Source organism: Bubalus kerabau, chromosome 19 (genome assembly GCF_029407905.1).
Source record: "Bubalus kerabau isolate K-KA32 ecotype Philippines breed swamp buffalo chromosome 19, PCC_UOA_SB_1v2, whole genome shotgun sequence".
NCBI lineage: Eukaryota > Metazoa > Chordata > Mammalia > Artiodactyla > Bovidae > Bubalus > Bubalus kerabau.
Genome location: NC_073642.1, coordinates 23,696,104 through 23,716,104, shown reverse-complemented (window position 1 = coordinate 23,716,104; position 20,001 = coordinate 23,696,104). Strand labels below are relative to the sequence as shown.

General features: G+C 45.5%; 1 protein-coding gene, 1 long non-coding RNA gene and 1 other non-coding gene across 6 annotated transcripts in view; 1 reads left to right on the top strand and 2 right to left on the bottom strand.

Moving 5' to 3' along the window:
- FSD2 (fibronectin type III and SPRY domain containing 2) overlaps positions 1-11,816 on the top strand; it is a 37,532-nt gene extending 25,716 nt beyond the window's left edge. For both annotated transcript variants that reach the window (XM_055555533.1, XM_055555532.1), the window contains 5 exons: positions 229-379; positions 2,463-2,596; positions 3,698-3,830; positions 6,952-7,128; positions 9,260-11,816. In XM_055555533.1, coding sequence (XP_055411508.1) covers positions 229-379; positions 2,463-2,596; positions 3,698-3,830; positions 6,952-7,128; positions 9,260-9,512 — 848 coding nt within the window. In that variant the 3' untranslated portion in view covers positions 9,513-11,816. The remainder of the gene's footprint in view (positions 1-228; positions 380-2,462; positions 2,597-3,697; positions 3,831-6,951; positions 7,129-9,259) is intronic.
- On the bottom strand, positions 11,579-15,201 carry LOC129633674 (uncharacterized). 3 transcript variants are annotated; one of them, XR_008705209.1, is made up of 4 exons: positions 15,047-15,201; positions 14,006-14,160; positions 13,220-13,311; positions 11,579-11,893 (listed from the first exon to the last, which is right to left on the bottom strand). It is a non-coding gene; the product is annotated as an uncharacterized LOC129633674 (long non-coding RNA). The 3 variants fall into 3 exon arrangements; XR_008705210.1 differs by having other exon boundaries at positions 13,220-13,297; XR_008705211.1 differs by lacking the exon at positions 13,220-13,311.
- On the bottom strand, positions 12,707-12,833 carry LOC129634635 (small Cajal body-specific RNA 15). The gene has a single exon (XR_008705813.1). It is a non-coding gene; the product is annotated as a small Cajal body-specific RNA 15 (non-coding RNA).
- Positions 15,202-20,001: the final 4,800 nt, after the last annotated feature.

Here is a 20,001-nt window from a genome sequence, read left to right as displayed (position 1 = left end):
AGGACCTAGGCACTTCTTGGAGACTCCAGTTATCATCACACTGGGGAATAGGTTTCAACATATGAATTTGGAGGGGGACATGATTGTCTAGGCTGAAACACCTGGTTTGCCTTTTATTGCACTGAACCTCTTGTAGGAAGAGAGGGCTTGTGATGTGTGCTGTGTTCTGGAGCACTAGGCTGGATGTGACAGAAGGGTTGTTCCTCTCTCCGTTTCCCCTGCATTTAGCGCCTTGTCCCCCCATTATAAAAAGCAAAGAGATAAGGAGCTGCGAGGAGGCTGCGCTCATCTCCTGGGAGTCTGGAAACCTGAACCCTGTAGACTCATATACGGTGGAGCTGACCCAGGCAGAGACGCCGGGGGCCTTGGGTGTAACTGAGTGAGTCACAAGGGGCGTTGGCTAGGCACGAGAGGCCTCGACACAGTGACACAGCTTAGGAAAAGTATGGCATCTGGAGAGAAAGTTAAATACAGGAACCCTGATTTTAGATTGCTTAGTTTCATGAGAAGTAACTGGAATGTTGTGATTGAAGATAAATGATGGATGAGTGAAAAAGTGACTAAGTGGTAAACCTCAGGTTTGCTTTCTTAGTCCAACCAGGGTTTCCCATTATTCATTCAACAAGTATTGAGTGTACAGATGGTGCCTGGGCACTGGTAACCCAGAGAGACAAATTCCCTACCCTGACAGAGCTGACAGTCTGAGTTGGGGGAAATAGACAAAAACCAAGAAAACAAATGCTTAAAACACACAGTAGCATGAAGGGAAAAGAAACGCAATGAAATAGGGAATGCAGTGGAGGTGGAGGCTTACTTTGAAGAGAGTGGACATTTGAACTAAGACCAGATAGATGGGAAGGGAGGAGGCCTGAGAAGAGTGGGTGCAGGCAAGGCCTGACTACTGGGCAGGAGTGAGCTTCCTGCACTGGAGGAACCAAGAAACCCACCTGGCTGGAACTTGAGGAGAAGAAAGAATCAAGACAAGCAGAAATGAAAGAGAATTGAATTCAATGTACAAAGAACATCATGTCCCTGGTGGTCAGCTGCCTGGAGGCTCATGTTCCCCTCTGGTTGGCAGAAATCTGGAGGAGTTCACAACTAGAAGAGGGCTGGATTCAGGAACCACAAGGGCCTGCAGATCCTACAAGTCTACAGCTGTGTACAGTGGAGGAATTATGGCTAGGCCTCTGGATTACAACCAGGCAGTCCAGAAGCTTATGAAAGGCAGCCAAGTGCAGGGGCTGCCCTACTGTGCACCAACCCAACTTTAGAGAAATGGAGGAGGAGGGGTTGGTGTCAACTGTTAGGGAGACAGATTGTTCTACACTAAATTCAGGGCTTGGGACCTGGCCATATGCCCCACCCCCTGCCCCCAAAACCCGGCCTAAATTCATGTGTCCACAACCACATCAGGGCTTGCTAACCTGGGTTATCTATTTCAGGGATCCTCAGGAGCAGGGAAGGGAGTTCAGTGGTCTGACCACACCCCCCACACCCCACACCCCACACCCCACCCCCCACACCCCCGCCAAATGGTTTGGATTTCCTTTGCAACTTGTGCTGATACTTTAAACCCTTTACACTGGGGGTCATCAGAAAGCTGGTCAGGGACTGAGGTGACCTGGGCAGTGCTTACTCTCCTAGTATAGATCTAATCATGGCATCCCTGAAGAAGACAAAATTTCTTCACTGGCTCTGGCCCCTTCCCGCCTGTCCAGCTTATCCCCACCAGCTCACCCTCCCTCAACCACATGGGTCATATTTTATTAATAGTTCCTTTTACTTTCTATCCTTCTTCCTGCCACAGGGCCTTTGCACATGCTTCTTCTATGAAAGAGACTCCTCTATTCTCTTTCTTATCCATTTACTTCCCAGTCATTCTTCAAAGTTCAGCTCGAAAACACCTCTCAGCTAGTTGTACCTTCCATAATACACCATCAACTTGTCATGTTACCATCTTATGTTTCTTCCAGTGATGGCTTGAGAAATGCCTTTCTTCTAGACTGGAAGCTCTATGAGGGCAGCAGCTACATTCCATTTCCCCCAGGGCCCCTCTATATCAGCTCTAGTCAGATCATTTGTTCATAAACACAGACTGAGGGCCTGCTGTGAGCCCGGCTCTGTGCTTAGTTTGTGGTACTTGGCCCCTGCCCTCAGAGAGGGGCCTGTCAGACAGGCTGACACACACTGGATTCAACTGCATGCACGCCCCACTGAAGCAGCGTTAGACCCAGACTGAGTGCAGTGCTGGATGCCTGGGACACAGGGTGGGGGGCTTGGACGGGCGAGAGCCACAGACAGAAAGGATACAAGAAAATGAGAAAAGGGGACCCTATTGGGAGGGAGCATTGAGGAGAGCCTCACTCCTGCCTGTGCCACTGCTGGGGGTCAGCGGGGAGGGGCTGGTGCTTGGGTCTGTCTGCCCCAGCCCCTCGGTGATGTCCGCATGCCTCCTCACCCAGGTCTGTTGTGGGCATCCCGACCTGCGAGTGCCTGGTGCAGCTGCAGCCCCGACAGAACTACACCATCTATGTGAGAGCCCTCAATGTGGGCGGCCCCAGCGCAAGGAGTGAGCCCGCTACCGTCCATACCACAGGTCTGTGCCCCCACCACACACGCACTGGACCCAAAGTTACCCCTTCGTGGCAGACCCAGTGCTGCTGTGACTTCATTGGAAAAATCAGTGAACGTTCACTAATACGAACGCATGGCAAATCAGGCTAGGAAGGGACTCGGGGCGATCAAAGCCCTGGGGGCCCATTTTACAGAAGGGGGCCACTTTATTTTTTCTGGCTGCACCACCCATCACGTGGGAACTTGGTTCCCCATCGGGACATCGAACCCGCACCCCCTGCATTGGAAGCGTCTTAACCCATGGACTGCCAGGGAAATCCCCATTCTGTAACTTTTTTTTTTTTGACGTGCTTTGTTTTAACCATAATTCAGAGATGGTTGTACGATCTCCTCCCTTCTCTCTCACTGCCCTCATTGAAAGTTGGATTTTGCTAACCTTTGTCAAATTGATCACTAGTAATTCCCTCAATTCCTATTCCCGTTGGCAAGCAGATTAGAAATTCCTGTTCACCTGCAGGTATTTACAGCCTCCCAGTGAAGAGTGCAGCCACTGGAATCAGATGGGCTTGAGGTTTGGGTTTTTTGTTGTTGTGATTTTTATGTTTATTTTTATTCCTTATGTTTATTTTTATTTTGTTTTTTGAAGTATTTATTTATTTGACTGCACTGGGTCTCAGTTGTGACACATGGGATCTAGTTCCCTGACCAGGGATGGAACCCAGGCCCCCTGCATTGGGAACATGGAGTCTTAGCCACCAGGGATGTCTCTGGGGTTCCAATTGGAGTTCTAGCATCTACAGCTGATGAAGGACCACCCTGCCCCTCTGTTTCCTCTTCTACAAAATGGAAATACTAACACCTGGATACTTGTAAGGTGTGAATGGGATAAGACTCAACAAACCGCTTAGCTCAGTACTAGACACCCAGTAACGCCCGACCCATGTAAACTGCCATCATTATCAGCATGAGGGGCATCACCAGGCAAGGTCCAGGCTCACCAGTGTTAGACAGGGAGCTAACTCCAGCCACGCGTGGTGAGGCCCCGGCCTGTGTGGAGTACAACATGGAGAAGGCAGTGGAGTGATTGGCTCAGGGGGTCTCCCGTGTGCCTCCCCCCTCGCAGGCAGCTACTTCCCCCTGGACGAGCACACCTGCCATCCCCAGCTGACTGTATCTGAAGATGGGCTCACGGTTGTGCGAAGCGAGAGGAGAGGCCCCACCAGGGAGCCAGTCCCCAGCAACACCCAGTTTACCAGGTACTGTACCAGCCCTTCACCTGAACAGCTCATGAACCCCCCTAATATGTGCTGTTATTCGGGTACTGGTGGATTATGACTGATGAAGCCTTGAAAGGGGCTTCAGGCTCTGACTCCCAGAAATGAGGGAGAGGGAGGGGAGGAGGGGAGACTGGGGAGGGGTAGTAGGGGTCTGACCAATGTCAGAAGGGGAGACGTGGCTTCTGAGTGGAGTCCTGGGCTCCCAGAGCAGTGGGAGAACAAGGACCCAGCCCCTCAGTGCAGAGCCCAGAGCTCTCTCTCCCACTGGGCAATACTTTCTAACAAAACTCCTGGTGAAAAACCAAAGCTGGTGGAAGGAATGATGATCATGCAGGCGCAAGACCTGAGGGAGGGGTGTCCATCAAAGATGCGCCCTGTCTGTCTGGACTGATGCTATTTTCAGAACTTAGTACTTAAGGTCGAAATGATGTATTAATTAATACCTTGCTGCTGCTGCTGCTAATAAGTCGCTTCAGTCATTTCCGACTCTGTACGACCCCATAGACAGCAGCCCACCAGGCTCCCCCATCCCTGGGATTCTCCAGGCAAGAACACTGGAGTGGGTCGCCATTTCCTTCTCCAATGCATGAAAGTGAAAAGTGAAAGTGAAGTCACTCAGTTGTGTCCGACTCTCAGCAACCCCATGAACTGCAGCCTACCAGGCTCCTCCATCCATGGGAGTTTCCAGGCAAGAGTAGTGGAGTGGGTTGCCATTTATTAATACCTTGCATGCCATGTGCTAAATTGCTTCAATCATGTCCAACTCTTTGCGACCCTATGGACTGTAGCCCACCAGGCTCCTCTGTCCATGGTTCTTTACCACTGGTACTACCTGGGAAGCCCTCATTATACCTTACTTCTTTCCAAATACTTAAAGAAGACTTAAAATAGGGGCCAAGGAACTTCCCTGGCAGTCCAGTAGTTAAGACTGTGCCTTCCAGTGCAGGGAATGTGGGTTTGATCCCTTGTGGGGAAGCTAAGATACCACATGCCTCAGTGCCCCCCCAAAAAAGAAGCAATATTGTAAAAAATTCAATAAAGACTTTTAAAATGGTTCACATAAAAAGAAATCTAAAAAATGGGGGGAGAGCAAATGTACCCTACTGAAATAGAAAAATCACAGCAGTGGATAAAAAAAAAAAAGAACATGGCTTAACTTCAAGGGCTAATTTCTGTTTTTAAGATTAAATATTAAACACAGTTCTCAGCTTCTTGGTAATCAGGATAGAAAGAATTCTTGGTGGGCTGGTCTCAGAGTCAGGAGGATCTTCTAAGGAAGAAAGGACTTAGGAGGCCAGAGGGGCTACCGATGAACAACTGCATCTAGCCTCCCTGCCTGCGTCCTGGGCTGTCTCATAACTGTCTCTTCCTCTGACGCTGGCTCCCTGCTGACCTTCTTACTGCATGTGTGTTATGCACCTACTATCTGTTCCCTGGTGGCTCAGATGGTAAAGACCGCAGGAGACCCTGGTTCGATTCCTGGGTCAGGAAGATCCCTCAGAGAAGGGAATGGCTACCCACTCCAATGTTCTTGCCTGGAGAATCCCATGGACAAAGGAGCTGGCGGGTTACAGTCCACGAGGTCACATAGAGTCGGACACGACTGAGCGACCAACACACACATCTGTGCCAGCTTGTGAGAGCAGAGCAGCACAGAGTACAGTGGAACCCAACTTTATCCTTCCTCGCCTCCACCCAGTCAACACTGGGTTGGCAGGGCAGAGAGGAATAAGAAACAATAAAGTTCTTACCTGCGTTGAGAAACAAAATGAAACTGATCAAATCTTAAAGTTCTTATTGACTTTTTTCCAATAATTCTTGAGTTGGGCAGCCCCTGAAATCTAGGAGGTAGAGAGGAGGTCCAAGGAGCTGTACAGAATGAAAGACTTTTTCAGGTGGAGGGGATCAGGAACAAGGAAATTATACTTCCAGGCAAAAAAAGCAGGTTGGTTAAATGTCCACCGGCAGAGGAATGGATAAAGAAGATGTGGTACATATATACAATAGAATACTGCTGAGCCACTAGAAAGAATGGAATAATGCCATTTGCAACAATATGGATGGCTCTAGAGATTGTCTTACTGAGTGAAGACAGAGGAGGAGAAATATCATATGACATCCCTTTTATGTGGAATCTAAAAAGAAATGACACAAACAAGATTACAAAACAGAGACTCACAGACTTAGAGAACGAACTTATGGTTGTCAGGGGGTATGGGAAGGGATAGTCAGGGAGTTTGGAATGAATGTGTACACACTTCTATATTTAAGATGGATAACCAACAAGAACCTACTGTTATGCAGCAACCTGGATGGGAAGGGAGTTTGGGGGAGAATGGATACAGGTATATGTGTGGCTGAGTCCCTTCACTGTTCACCTGAAACTATCACAACATTGTTAATTGGCTATACCCCAATACAAAATTTAAAAAAAATTTTTTTTTAAAAAGCAGGTTGGCTGTGGTAAGGTTCCTTTCCTTTAGGAAAGGTCAGGGGTCTCTCAGGCATATTACCTAACTAGTGTTCTGATTGACTGGTTTAAAATTCCATTTAGGTGAAAGGTAAAACTGTAAGTAAGTTGTCACTGACTGGTGACATGGGGCTTGGCACACAGAGCTCCAGTTTGGGCCTGTGGTCTTGTTCATTTGTTTTTAATATTTAATTATTTAGCTGCACTGAGCCGTAGTTGCAGCATGTGGACTCTTGGTTCCAGGGCAGGAATCGAACCTGGGCTCCCTGCATTGTGAGCACAGTCTTAACCACTGGACCACAAGGAAAGTCCTCAATCTCTTTCTTGTTTAAGGAACAAGTTAACCAAATCTTTTTGTTACTGTAAAAAGCCCTGTTGCTGAAAAAGCACACAGAGTGGGCTTGTCTCCTCCTCACCTGTGACCAGCATTGTACTAACCTTCTGATCTTCAGCATCGGGCAGCTGAGCTTTGAGAGCAAAGGTTGTGCCGCCTTACAAATGGGGTCTTTGAACACCTGCCTCCACCCTTCCTGATCACTTACTGACTGACCCCAGCAGTTGGGGTCGCTCACCTGCACAGCCAGGCGTGGGTCAGCCCAAATGACACATACTTCTACTTTCTAAACCCAGGTGTGCTGCAGTCATGGGAAACCTAATTCCAGTCCGAGGGCGCCATTACTGGGAGGTGGAGGTGGACGAGTGTTTGGACTACACCGTGGGTGTGGCCTTTGAAGATGTCCCCAGACAGGAGGACCTGGGGGCAAACCGCCTCTCCTGGTGCATGAGGCACGCATTTGCGTCATCAAGGTAGGGCGAAATCTGGGTACCCGAGATCAAAACGTGCTTTGCTAAGAAGAGAGCGAGAGGTTTTCATGGGTAATAACTAAGGCCCACATCATGTTTTCTAAAGTATGCTAAGATGTTTCAGGACTCATTTCCTGCCCCTTTCCCTAAAGTCCAGCTAGAGAGAGAAAGCAGCTCTAGGTACTTTTGATAAAATAGCTAAAATTTATGGAGCGCTTATTCTGTGTTAAGCATTGCTCAACAACCTTACACATACTGTCTCGTTTACTTCTCACAGTTGTATTATCCCATTTACTTGTTTTGGCTGTGCTGGGTCTTCATTGCTTCTTGGGCTCTTCTCTAGAGGCGCCGAGCAGGGGCTACTCTCTAGTTGCAGTGTGTGGGCTTCTCATTGCGTTGGCTCCTCTTGCTGCGGAGTTCAGGCTCTAGACCATGTGGACTCAGTAGTTGTGGCCCTGGGTTCTAGAGCATAGGCTTAATAGTTGTAGCACTCGGGTTTAGTTACTCTGTGGCATGTGGGACTTTCCCAGACCAGAGAGGGGAAACTGTGTTTCCTGCATTGGCAGGTGGATTCTTTACACAGAGCCACTGCCAACATGGATTCAGGGCTTGGATTCAAACCCAGGCAGTCTGGCTCCAAAGACAGCATTCTTCACCACTAAGTGATTGGTTTTACATTTATGTTCAACTTTAGTGTTACTAAATGAAGTTTGACTTGAAGCCCCAAATCCAACCTTTTTGGTAGAAGTGGGCAGAAGCTTAATGGTTATGATTAATTCTGGTTTGCTTCTGCTGCTAAAAGCATTCTGTCCTCTAATGGGAAAATCCACAAGGCCCAGGCCAATAGACACTTCAGACTTAGAAGGCCATGAGTGCAACCTCCCCTTTTATCACCCCACTTTCCCAGCATCGTGTGTACTATGAGGCCTCTGACCCTCAACTTGCTGAAACCTATTAATGTTTCACAGTGAAACCTCGATCATGGTTAGTTAAATGTTGCCATGCCCAAGCAATTGTGAGACCAGCCTTCCTCCTGTAAGGCATTGCGACTAAAATGTGCTCTAATATGCACTCTGCTAGACCTCAGACCCACTTCGGAGAATGCAAGAAACACCGTGCACTGAGCCACACACTGTTTTTGAATATTCTGCCTGAAGTAAGACTAAAAATCAGTCTCCTCTCAGTTAAGAAAGAGGGGCATAAAGGAAGAATGGGCATCTGTGTGGAGTGGGAGGGGTAAGGCTAAAAGAAGGGTGGGAACACAGACAGAGTAGGACAGGAAGGGCAAAAAGCTGAGTGCTTGAGCAGACTCTAAGTCCCACCTTGGAAAGATGTTGGGGTGTGTGTGTGTGTGTGTGTGTGTGTTCACAATGGAAGACTTGCACTTTTTGACTCATAGACTCTATAGATGGTGGGAGGGAAAGTAGAGGGTGACTGCTCAGTTGAGAAAAAATAAGGTGAACTGGGATGGAAATGGGCTGGTTTGCTCCAGCATGTTCTTAAGTGTTCACCCCAACTGTGTGGACCCCCTGCCGGCACACAGAGCTCTTCACGTGCCCATAGTGGGGCAGCGTTAGGCAATTCCCTTGGCGGGCTTTGGCTTCAGCCACTTCCAAGCACACAGGAGAGGCAACCTCCCTTTGTGGTGAAACCCTCCCCTGGCGGGAGAGGGTGCCAGTGCATACAGTACCGAGTGGTGACAGCCCCCAGGTGCCCCGCTTGGCCTGAAAGTTTAAGAACGGGATGCCTCACAGTTATGTGCAGATTATACGTAAAGGCCCCGTTTACCGCATGAAAGATCGCGAAGTTCCCTGTTTCAAATGTCTTTTATTTCAGGGGATTTCACATCTGAACCTTGAAATCCACATTTTTAAACATATGATTTCTATACAAATTTTGATGCAGTATGAGTTTATGATACTGTGTGTTAAGTTTTCTAGGTTGTGGCTGCTCAGAGTTTTGAAACGTAAGTTTCTTAGGACAAAGAGATGTATAGTTTTAGAAATGGCCTGTTGATATTCATTTAATGAAGGAAAATAATATAATTATAGGAGTATTTGAAAATTGAAATGTTCTGTAAATAGCCCATCCACAGAGTTTCTGAAGTTTTGCTATATCAACATTTAATCTTCAGGCATAAGTATGAATTTCTACACAACAAGACAACTCCAGACATAAGAATAACGGTTCCCCCAAAGAAGATTGGTATCCTGTTAGACTATGAAAATGCAAAGTTGTCATTTTTCAATGTGGACATTTCTCAGCATCTGTATACATTCAGCTGTCAGCTTCACCAGTTTGTGCATCCCTGTTTTTCCCTGGAAAAGCCTGGCTGCCTGAAGATACACAACGGCATTTCGATGCCAAAACACGTCACTTTCTATTAGCGCACTCTGCTTGTCTCTCTTCCGTGCCAACCCCTCTCCCAGCCACTCACACCTCAGCTGCCTGAACTTGGCATTCAAGCACCGTGCACCCAGCGTCACTTTCGGCTCATTACCTGGCAGCCTGGTGTGCTGGATTCATTTCACCTGACTTGGATCCTGTGCACTGCCACCTTTGTGAGGCTTGGTTACTCAGTTCTAGTCCTGGCTCTAAAATGAAGGTTCAAACTAAACTCAAAAGTCTTTAAGGCTGTCAAACTGCATTGGTCTATTTGTGTATATGCAAAGTATCTGAGTCTCCAAGGCCTGCGGAGCTTGGGGGAAGAGGAGGGAAGATTCATGTTAGTGGCTCAGGCTGCCCCAGCACTTGTGACATCTCATTAGTTGGCTTGAGAAGGCAAGAGGCCACCAGCAAAGAGAACCAGGGAAGCCATATGCTCTTCTCAGCGGCATTCTCGTTTTCCCAGTGGCAGTCTGGAGGGTGAGGTTTCTCCCATCAAGTACTTTCTAAAAACCTGTTCCTCTCCTTCATGGTATTTATGCCCTCTAATTTTGAAGTGACCTTTGTAATGCCTGATTCCACAAAAGCCAGACAGTGTCTGTCTTGTTCAGCACTCAGTCCCTGAGGGCTGACACGTGCACGCTGAGTATCTGTTGAATAAAAGAGCATCTTTTTCATCCACCCACTGCTCTTCAGCCTATCACTGCTCTACACGTGAGGCACGGCAGGGCTCGTTCAAGCTACAGCAAAAGACCTATGACCAGGAGATGGAGGGGAGGCAGTGTGTCAGAAGAGGGGCACCTGGGGCTTGGTGGCCTGGTCGGTAAAGACGCAACATCCCGTGCTTCCTGGTGTCACACACAAATACTACACATGTTGCTTTCACTGTGTGCATGTTGGGGACATGGTGGGAGGCCAGGGGGCCCTCGTAGGTCTGGTCAACATAGACACCAGTAGTTGTAACTGATTCTAGGAACTGACCTATAAGGTAAAGACAACCATATCTGAAATTGGAAGACCCGAGTTTGATTGCTATGTTATAGCCACTTTGCTTTAGGCCCTAGAAAAGTCACACTATCTCCCTGAGCTTGTTTCCCTTTGAACAAAGAGAAAAATAACACTTATGTGCGTGCATGCATGCCAAGTCACTTCACTCATATCTGACTCTGTGTGACCCCATGGGCTGTAGCCCGCCAGGCTCCTCTATCCATGGGATTCTCCAGGCAAGAATACTGGAGTGGGTTGCCATTTCCTCCTCTGGGGGATCTTCCCAACCAGGGATCAAACCCGCATGTCTCCTTCAGTGGCAGGCGGGTTCTCTACCACTAGCACCAGCTGGGGAGCCCTTGTCTTTATAGGAGAGATTTAATGACAAACATGAGAATGCAGAACCACGTATGACAGAGAGCAGATGCACAAGTCTTTTAGGAGAAAACATCAGCCCGCCAAGTACAGAGCTGAGCGCCGTGGGGAGAGGTGGTCTCCTGCCAGCAGCTTCCAGGCCTCCTGCCTCGCTGCTCTCCTGTGTTCTGTGAGGTCCACGCCCAGCCCTCTCGGCTGCATCTCTGGTTTGGTTCTTGAGTTCAAGCTTCCGGTGCCAGTTCTCAGAGACAATTTACTATCATGTCCTGTAGGTGCTTCTTTTAACATATATGCCCGGATCCCATCACTTAGGGTTTTGTGTTAACTGAAAAATCTTTCATGCTTCCCAGTACATGCTGAGTCTGACACAAGGAACCCCTATTATCTCCTATCTCAAAACCCTGCCTATTCATATAAATAAGAACTCAGATTCTTAAACTCACAACTCAACCTGACAATCTTAAAGCTCCTTACACACACACATACATCTCTGCCCTACCCTGAAATAAGGAAGTAGCACAGAGATGGCTCAAATTGCAATATGTGTGTGTGTGTGTGTGTATGTGTGTATTCAAAAATGCTCTCAGCTACTAAAAAAACTACAGAGTAGGAAGTTGGACCTCATAGATCAAGTAAGTTTGAATGCAGGGTTTTTCAGGCTTTATTTCACATATAAGATAAAATGGATAAAAACTAGGCACATATAAGGTTTTAATAAGATTTTATTTTGCTCAAGGAAAAATGGTCTACAATTAGCTTTGACATTTAAAATCCACTTAATTTAAACAAGGCAGATGACCAACTTCAAGCATCACAATTGCTCAGCATAAAGAACCTTTAATATGTTTCTCATCATCTACAAGAAAAAAAAAGTCTAGAAAAGAACCAAAACAAAACTTTTTTTTTTTTTTTGTAACTATTCTAATTCCTTAAAATGCCAAGAACTATCTACTGAAACTACATTTCAACAAGGGGCAGGATTTACCTCAAGGCCATGTTCACCTGCAACCTGCTGATAAATCTGTTAAAAAACAAAACAGAAAAAGATTAAAAAAAAAAAAAATCAGACCACTGTAGCCACAATCCTTCATAATGGGCAATTAAGACAAAAGGTATCAAAATCTGTTCTTTTCTTAGCTTTACCTATATCACCATATAACTCTTGAGCAAGTAATTAACATAAGCTTTGGCCTCCCACCTTAACAAAGGGGAAAGGGAATATGTAAAACCGCCATAGAATCCTGGTGTAGACTAACAGGGATTCAGAGATTTAGAACACTCAGGACCTAAGGCACCCTTATTAGATGAGATTGCAAAGTTGGTTAGAGACTTGGGATATAAAATGACACTGGTTTCTAGTAAAACTGAATCGCCTTTTCTTTGGAGAAGTATTATGTTTAATAACCGACTTCCTGTTGATTCAAACTACAGTTTGCAAGCACTTGTACACATCCAATAAAATATTTCTGAAGCTTGTGCTCGGTCATCAGTCTGCTCTTTCCATCTTCCAGCACGTGTGAAAACCTTACACGGCTCACACACTGACAGCTGCCCCCAGCACGATTCACCATGATGCAGCATTCTGTAAACACCACTATGCTGGTCTCCAACCAAGGGCGTTTAGCCATCTGGAGACTTCCTGGACACTCTGAAGCCTGCACTACAGGAAAGGTCCTCTCCTCCACTTTCCTAACCAACCTCTCCAATTTCCAATCACTTTCCTATCAATTAAAGAGTAAGAGTCTCATAGGTTCGCTAAGTCTCTCTTCACCCTCACTCATCTCTGTATTTACTACTCCTATTTTCTACAGAAGATGATGCAAACTGTTATCATTGCTGTTGGTAGATAAGTAGGTCTTGAATTCATTTTGCACACAAGACCTGTTCTATCTACCTTTTCATTTAGGAGGCTAAAAGCAGAGTCAGCTTGACTTCAAGGACTCTATTTTGTTAGTCTCCAGAAGAACATGACAAGTCCAACTTTTAGAACACTGTCTTCTAGCATGTCAAGATACTGAGGGAATGGTCATTTATTACTTTTATAACTTAAAAGATTTAACAGATTTGAACTCTTACATATGCTTCCTTCACAGCAACCAATGGTTAATGAACCTAGATGCAAGACACTTTGTGATTTGTAAAGAGTCCACCCAGTCAGCATCTTTTCTATCAATTAGGAAGTCTCCTGCAAGGAGCATTAACCATGAGCAGGGTACAACTATGCCCCAAGTCAGTAAAATGCTCCCAAATATTTTAGAAATGCTACTGAACAGTTCATGTCTTACTATTACAGAGCTGCTTTTCTGCAATTCCCCAATCCCAGAAAAAAACATTAAGCCCAACTTACTAATTGATTGCCTTTTCTTCATTTTCCCCAGTTTGACAGATTCAGGTTTTTCTGCTCTATTTCCACCTCACTCAAATCCTGGTGGAATTAAACTGTCATTTATGTGAGCTATGCAAATTCAATTTAACAGCTTGCAGCTGATTAAAACAATATGCAGTCACCCAGACAGAGCCAACAAAAATGTTTTTGTAGTATGAACTTGGATTCTAATCTTGCTATCTCCCCTGTGCTCATTCCTAAACTTAAATGTGGGGATCTTTTCTTTGAAAGCACCTTAAATGTCCTTATATTCAAAAAGACCGAACTGGAGACAAGAACATAATCCACTCACTGGGAAAGAATCCAACGAACAAATTGAGGTTTCCTAGCTATGCATTTAAACAAAGCAGGAACTTAGTTTTTACAAATGGATTTACTGAGTAGATACATTACTTCTTGGTAAAACCATCCTATTATTCTGCCACTCAGAAAGATTTCTACCCTGACTTCCTTTCATCTCCCAAACACCCATCCAGTTAAGGGGGAGGGAGCAGTGAGAGAAGGAAAGCAAGAGAAGCATGAGCCAAAAATAAGGCTAACACTCTAGGTAAAACACCTGACAGTGTCTTCTGTACAATTTACAATTCAGCCACAGATTCCTGGAAATCTGGAATGACCCACCCCACCCCCACCCCCCACCCTCCCCGTTCCTCGTCCACCTGTATAAAGGCCTGTATAAAAGTCGCTTCTTAGAAGCACTGCCTAATTTCTCCCTCTCTCAGGCTGAGTTAAGTGCCACACACTCACCTCCTTCGGAATACTTAAGTGGCTATACTGCCACCATGACCTATGTCTACTCCACTTGACTATAAGTCAATCAAAGGCAAGAACTGTGCCTTCATAATTTCTGAATGATCGAATCACGGAAACAACGGTGTTCTGTTTTCAAAGCGCTCATATACCTGAAAAAAAGAGAGAGAGACATCAAATTGTCTTCCAAAATAACAAGCCTCTTTATTAGAAAGTGGGTTTCAAATTTCTGTGTATAGGCAGGAGCAGGGACAAGGATCCTCAACCTTTCTTCTGTCCCAGTATACCTTGGATGGATTCATATTGCACCTAAATGTACAACACCTCCCTCTTTATTCCTGCTCACTTTTTCTCCCAAAGACTTGTTTAGCAATCCAAAGAGACAGCACGGTGTGGAGGGAAGAATTCTGGGTTGGAAATGAAATCTCACTTTTAGTTTGTCTCACTAACAACCTGTGTTACTTTCAGTCGGTCTCCTCTCAGAGACTGTGCTTTAATCTAAGATGAAAGGAGGGGTAATGACCTAGACGATCCTGTTCCACCTCTAATACCAAATGATGACGCTGCTGGCCAATTCGGGAAGCTTAAAAATGACCATCCGTGAGTGTACTTTTTCAAATTAATGCAACAGGCGCTGCTACCAGGCAGGAATCATCGACTCAGAAAGGCAGGGTTCGTATAGACTTTCACGTTACATAGCTTACGCAACACAGATCTCACCCCCGTGAAATTACACCTACTTAAGTTTTTTCTTAAACTTCATTCTGAGTGTGAATTTCTCCCTTCCGTATCTATCCTCACGACTTTTCCGTGAGCTATTATCAAGCTCGTTTTTCAGACGAGGTCGAAAGAGCTGAGGACAATGAGTTAGTAATGAGACCTCGGTCGCTGGTGGCCTGACCCGGCGACAGATACACCAACACCTCACCTCTAATTCCGGTTCCCTGCAGCATCGCTTGAAGCCCGATGCTACAGACAGCCTGCCTAAAAGGTCGCTGCAGTCATCCGCTCCGCCGAGTGGCCAGAGATTAGCCTTACCTTACGCAACACAACGAGCCTGCTTTCCGGTGTCCGATGTCGGCGGCAACTCCCTTCTCCTTCCTGCAGAAAAGAGCTCCTTTCGGTTTCCGGGGCGCCAGGAGGAAGTCCCTCCCCACGCGGTAGCGTGGGGCGGTGCGTCGCGTCGAGGCGCCGTGCGCAAGCGCGGAGAATTAAGCTTGTGATATTATAAGAGGTATGCTCACTGCTGGGTAGTACAGACCGGAGGAACACTGGACAGTGGGTTGTTGTTGCTGGGTCCACGGCCGTGGGGAGAAGTCTGGGAGCCGTTGAGCGGGGCTTGGGAGAGCGACTTGGAGACGCCATCTTCTCAGAAAATAACCCCTTTCTCCAACAGAGGTCCTCCTTGAAATCGAGGCCCACGTACCCCGTCAGTTGCTTGTGTTTCTCGCTTTGCTCCACCTGTCCCATGCTGTATTTAGTTCCTCACTGTGTTTCGGTTTTCCGTGTGGTCCCATATCTTGCTTCAGTAATGCTGAGTGTTGGCTGTGCATCTCCCAGCAGTTAGTTCATAAATGCCTGGTAATTCTTGGCAAGTAGGACTGCTGAAGCTCAACTCATTCCTTTACCAGCGACGGGATTGAGCGCCTACGTAGTACTGGAGTGGTCTGTGGGTATGGCACTCTTGCTGTTGCCTTCGTTTCCTAGGGCTGTCATAAAGAAGTAACACATATTGGGTGGCTTAAAGAAACATACTCCTTTTCTCGCAGTTCTGGAGGCTGGAAGCCGGAAAGACTAAAGGTGTCAACAACATCATGCTCTAAGACACTGGGTAAACCCCCTCCCCACTTGCCTCTTGGTAGTTTCTGGTTCAGTTCACTTCAGTCGCTCAGTCGTGTCCGACTCTTTGCGACCCCATGGACTGCAGCACGCCAGGCCTCCCTGTCCATCACCAACTCCCTGAGCTTACTCAAACTCATGTCCATTGAGTCGGTGGTGATGCCATGCAACCATCTCCCACCTTCAATCTTTGCCAGCATCAGGGTCTTTTCCAGTGAGTCAGTTCTTTGCATCAGGTGGCCAAAGTATTGGAACTTCAGCATCAGTCCTTCCCATGAATATTCAAGACTGATTTCCTTTAGGATTGACTGGTTTGATCTCCTTGCAGTCCAAGGGACTTTCAAGAGTCTTCTCCAACACCACAGTTCAAAAGCATCAATTCTTCAAGGCTCAGCTTTGTTTATGGTCCAACTATCATGTCCATACATGACTACTGGAAGAACCATAGCTTTGACTAGATGGACCTTTGTTGGCAAAGTAATGTCTCTGCTTTTTAATATACCATCTAGGTTGGTCATACCTTTTTGTCCAAGGAGCAAGTGTCTTTTAATTTCATGGCTGCAGTCTCCATCTGCTTTTATTTTGGATCCCAAGAAAATAAAGTCCGCCACTCTTTCCATTGTTAACCCATCTATTTGCTGTGAAGTGATGGGACTGAATGCCATGATCTTTGTTTTTTGAATGTTGAGTTTTAAGCCAGCTCTTTCACTCTCCTTTTTCACTTAATCAGAAGGCTCTTTAGTTCCTCTTCACTTTCTGCCCAAAGGGTGGTGTCATCTGCATATCTGAGATTATTAATATTTCTCCCAGCAATCTTGATTCCAGCTTGTGCTTCAGGCAGCTGGGCATTTCACATGATGTACTCTGCATGTAAGTTAAATAAGCAGGGTGACAGTTTACAGCCTTGTCGTATTCCTTTCCCAATTTGGAACCAGTCCGTTGTTGCATGTACGGTTCTAACTGTTGCTTCTTGACCTGCATACAGATTTCTCAGGAGGCAGGTAAGGTGGTCTGGTATTCCCATCTCTTGAAGAATTTTCCACAGTTTGTTGTGATCCACACAGTCAAAGACTTTGGTATAGTCAATAAAGCAGAAGTAGATTTTTTTTGGAATTCTCTTGCATTTTCTATGATCCAGTGGATGTTGGCAACTTGATCTCTGGTTCCTCTGCCTTTTCTAAATCCAGCTTGAACATGTAGAAGTTCATGGTTCATGTACTGTTGAAGCATAGGTCAGAGCATTTTGAGCGTTACTTTGCTGGCATCTGAGATGAGTACAATCGTGCAGTAGTTTGAACATTCTTTGGCATGGCCTTTCTTTGGGATTGGAATGAAAACTGACCTTCTTCAGTCCTGTGGCTACTGCTGCATTTTCCAAATTTGCTGCCATATTGAGTGTAGTACTTTAGCCACAGCATCTTTTAGGATTTGAAATAGCTCAGCTGGAATTCCATCACCTCTGCTAGCTTTGTTCGAACTGATGCTTCCTAAGGCCCACTTGACTTCATGTTCCAGGATGTCTGGCTCTAGGTGAGTGATCACACTATCACTCTGGGTCATGAAGATCTTTTTTGTATAGTTCTTCTGTGTATTCTTGTCACCTCTTCTTAATATTTTCTGCTTCTGTTAGGTCCATACCATTGCTGTCCTGTATTGTGGCCATCTTTGCATGAAATGTTCCCTTGGTATCTCTAATTTTCTTGAAGAGATCTCTAGTCTTTCCCGTTCTTTGTTTCCCTCTATTTCTTTGCATTGATCCCTGAGGAAGGCTTTTTTTTTTTTTTTTAATCTCTCCTTGCTATTCTTTGGAACTCTGTATTCATATGGATATATCTTTCCTTTTTTCCTTGCCTTTTGCTTCTCTTCTTTTCTCAGTTATTTGTAAGGCCTCCTCAGACAACCATTTTGCCTTTTTGCATTTCTTTTTCATGGGAATGGTTTTGATCACTGCCTCCTGTATAATATCACAAACCTCCACCCATAGTTCTTCAGGCACTCTGTCTACCAGATCTAATCCCTTGAATCTATTTCTCACTTCCACTGTATAATCGTAAGGGATTTGATTTAGGTCATACCTGAATGGTCTAGTGGTTTTCACTACTTTCTTCAATTTAAGTCTGAATTTGGCAATAAGGAGTTCACGATCATAGCCACAGTCAGTTCCTGGTCTTGTTTTTGCTGACTGTATAGAGTTTCTCCATCTTTGGCTGCAAAGAATATAATCAATCTGATTTTGGTATTGACCATTTATTTGGTGATGTCCATTTGTAGAGTCATCTCGTGTTGTTGGAAGAGGGCGTTTGCCATGACCAGGCCTTTGCCCTGCTTCACTTTTACTCCAAGGCCAAAGTTGCCTGTAATTCCAGGTATCTCTTGACTTCCTGCTTTTGCATATCAGTCCCCTATGATGAAAAGGACATCTTTTTTGGCGTTAGTTCTAGAAGGTCTTGTAGGTCTTTATAGAACTGTTCAACTTCAACTTCTTTGGCATTAGCAGTTGGGGCATAGACTTGGATTACTGTGATACTGAATTGTTTACCTTAGAACGAACAGAGATCATTCTGTTGTTACTGAGATTGAACCCAAGTAATGCATTTTGAACTCCTTTGTTGAATGTGAAGTCTACTCCATTTCTTCTAAGGGATTGTTGCCCACAGTAGTAGATACAATGGTAATCTGAATTAAATTCGTCCATTCTAGTCTATTTTAGTTAACTGATTCCTAAAATGTCGATGTTCACCCTTGCCATCTCCTGTTTGAGCACTTCCAATTTACCTTGATTCATGGACCTAACATTCCAGGTTCCTATGCAATATTGTTCTTTACAGCATCGGACTTCCTTCACCAGTCACAGGTACAACAGGGCGTTGTTTTTGCTTTGTCTCCATCTCTTCATTCTTTCTGGATCTATTTCTCCACTCTTCTCCAGTAGCATATTGGGCACCTACCAACCTGGGGAGTTCATCTTTCAGTGTCATATCTTTCTGTCTTTTCTTACTGTTCATGGGATTCTCAAGGCAAGAATACTGAAGTGGTTTGCCATTCCCTTCTCCAGTTTCTGGTGCTGTCCAATAGTCCTTGATGTTCAATGCTTATAGCTACTTCTTACTCCAGTCACTTAACTCTGTTCTCCTTATGTTTCTTCTCTTAAAAAATGGGATGTAGGGCCCAGCCTATTCCAGTATGACCTGAGTTTAACTTATTACATCTGCAATGGCACTGATTCCAGATAAAGTCTCATTCTAAGGTCCAGGAAGGACATGAATGGGAGTGGGGGAGAGGATTTGACACTATCCAACCCAGAATAGCTGTCAAAGAGCCTAAGAAGTAGGCAAGCCAAATACAATCAACAGCTGTAGTACAAGTGAACTCAAGCATATTTTAGTTGGATTTGAGAAGTTTTTGTGGACACTGGGGCTTCCCAGGTGGCGCTAATGGTCAAGAACACACCTGCCAGTGCAGGAGATGGAAGAGACACAGGGTTTCCTCCCTGGGTCAGAAGATCGCCTGGAGGAGGACATGACAACCACTCCAGTATTCTTGCCTGGAAAACCTCATGGACAAAGGAGCCCGGTGGACTATAGACCATAAGGTCACAAAGAGTCAGACACAAACGAAATGACTTAGCACACACACACACAGAGACACAGACACACACACACACACACAGAATGAGGGGTGGGTAGAATTTGGATGTGTCATTCGTAGACCATCACAGCGTGCTTGGCAAACAGACAGCACTAACCAGCACTGGTTGAAATGTAAAAAGAAGTTAGGTTAAAGCAGGAGGGATCTTGAATGCAGGCTGAAGAGTTTGGAGTCTGCTCTGTATGTTAAAAGAATAAATCGAAATGTTTCAGGATGTGGGGGTTGTGCTTTGAAGATTAATTAGTAACTTGAGCCAAACTTCTGTTGTGTTACTTATCCAATTTAAGGAGTATTAATCCCATCCTCTGATACCCTGTGCTTTTTCTTCCTGGTGTCCCTGCTCATGCTGTCCTTTATTTCTGGAATGCTGCTTTCAGGCCATGTGATTTTCACTTGTTGATTTTTTTGTCATGGAAATTGTGCTGTGATATGAGGTGGGGAGGAGAGTTGTTCAACTTACTATTTTTTTAAATTGAAGTATAGCTGATTTATAGTGTTGTGTTTCA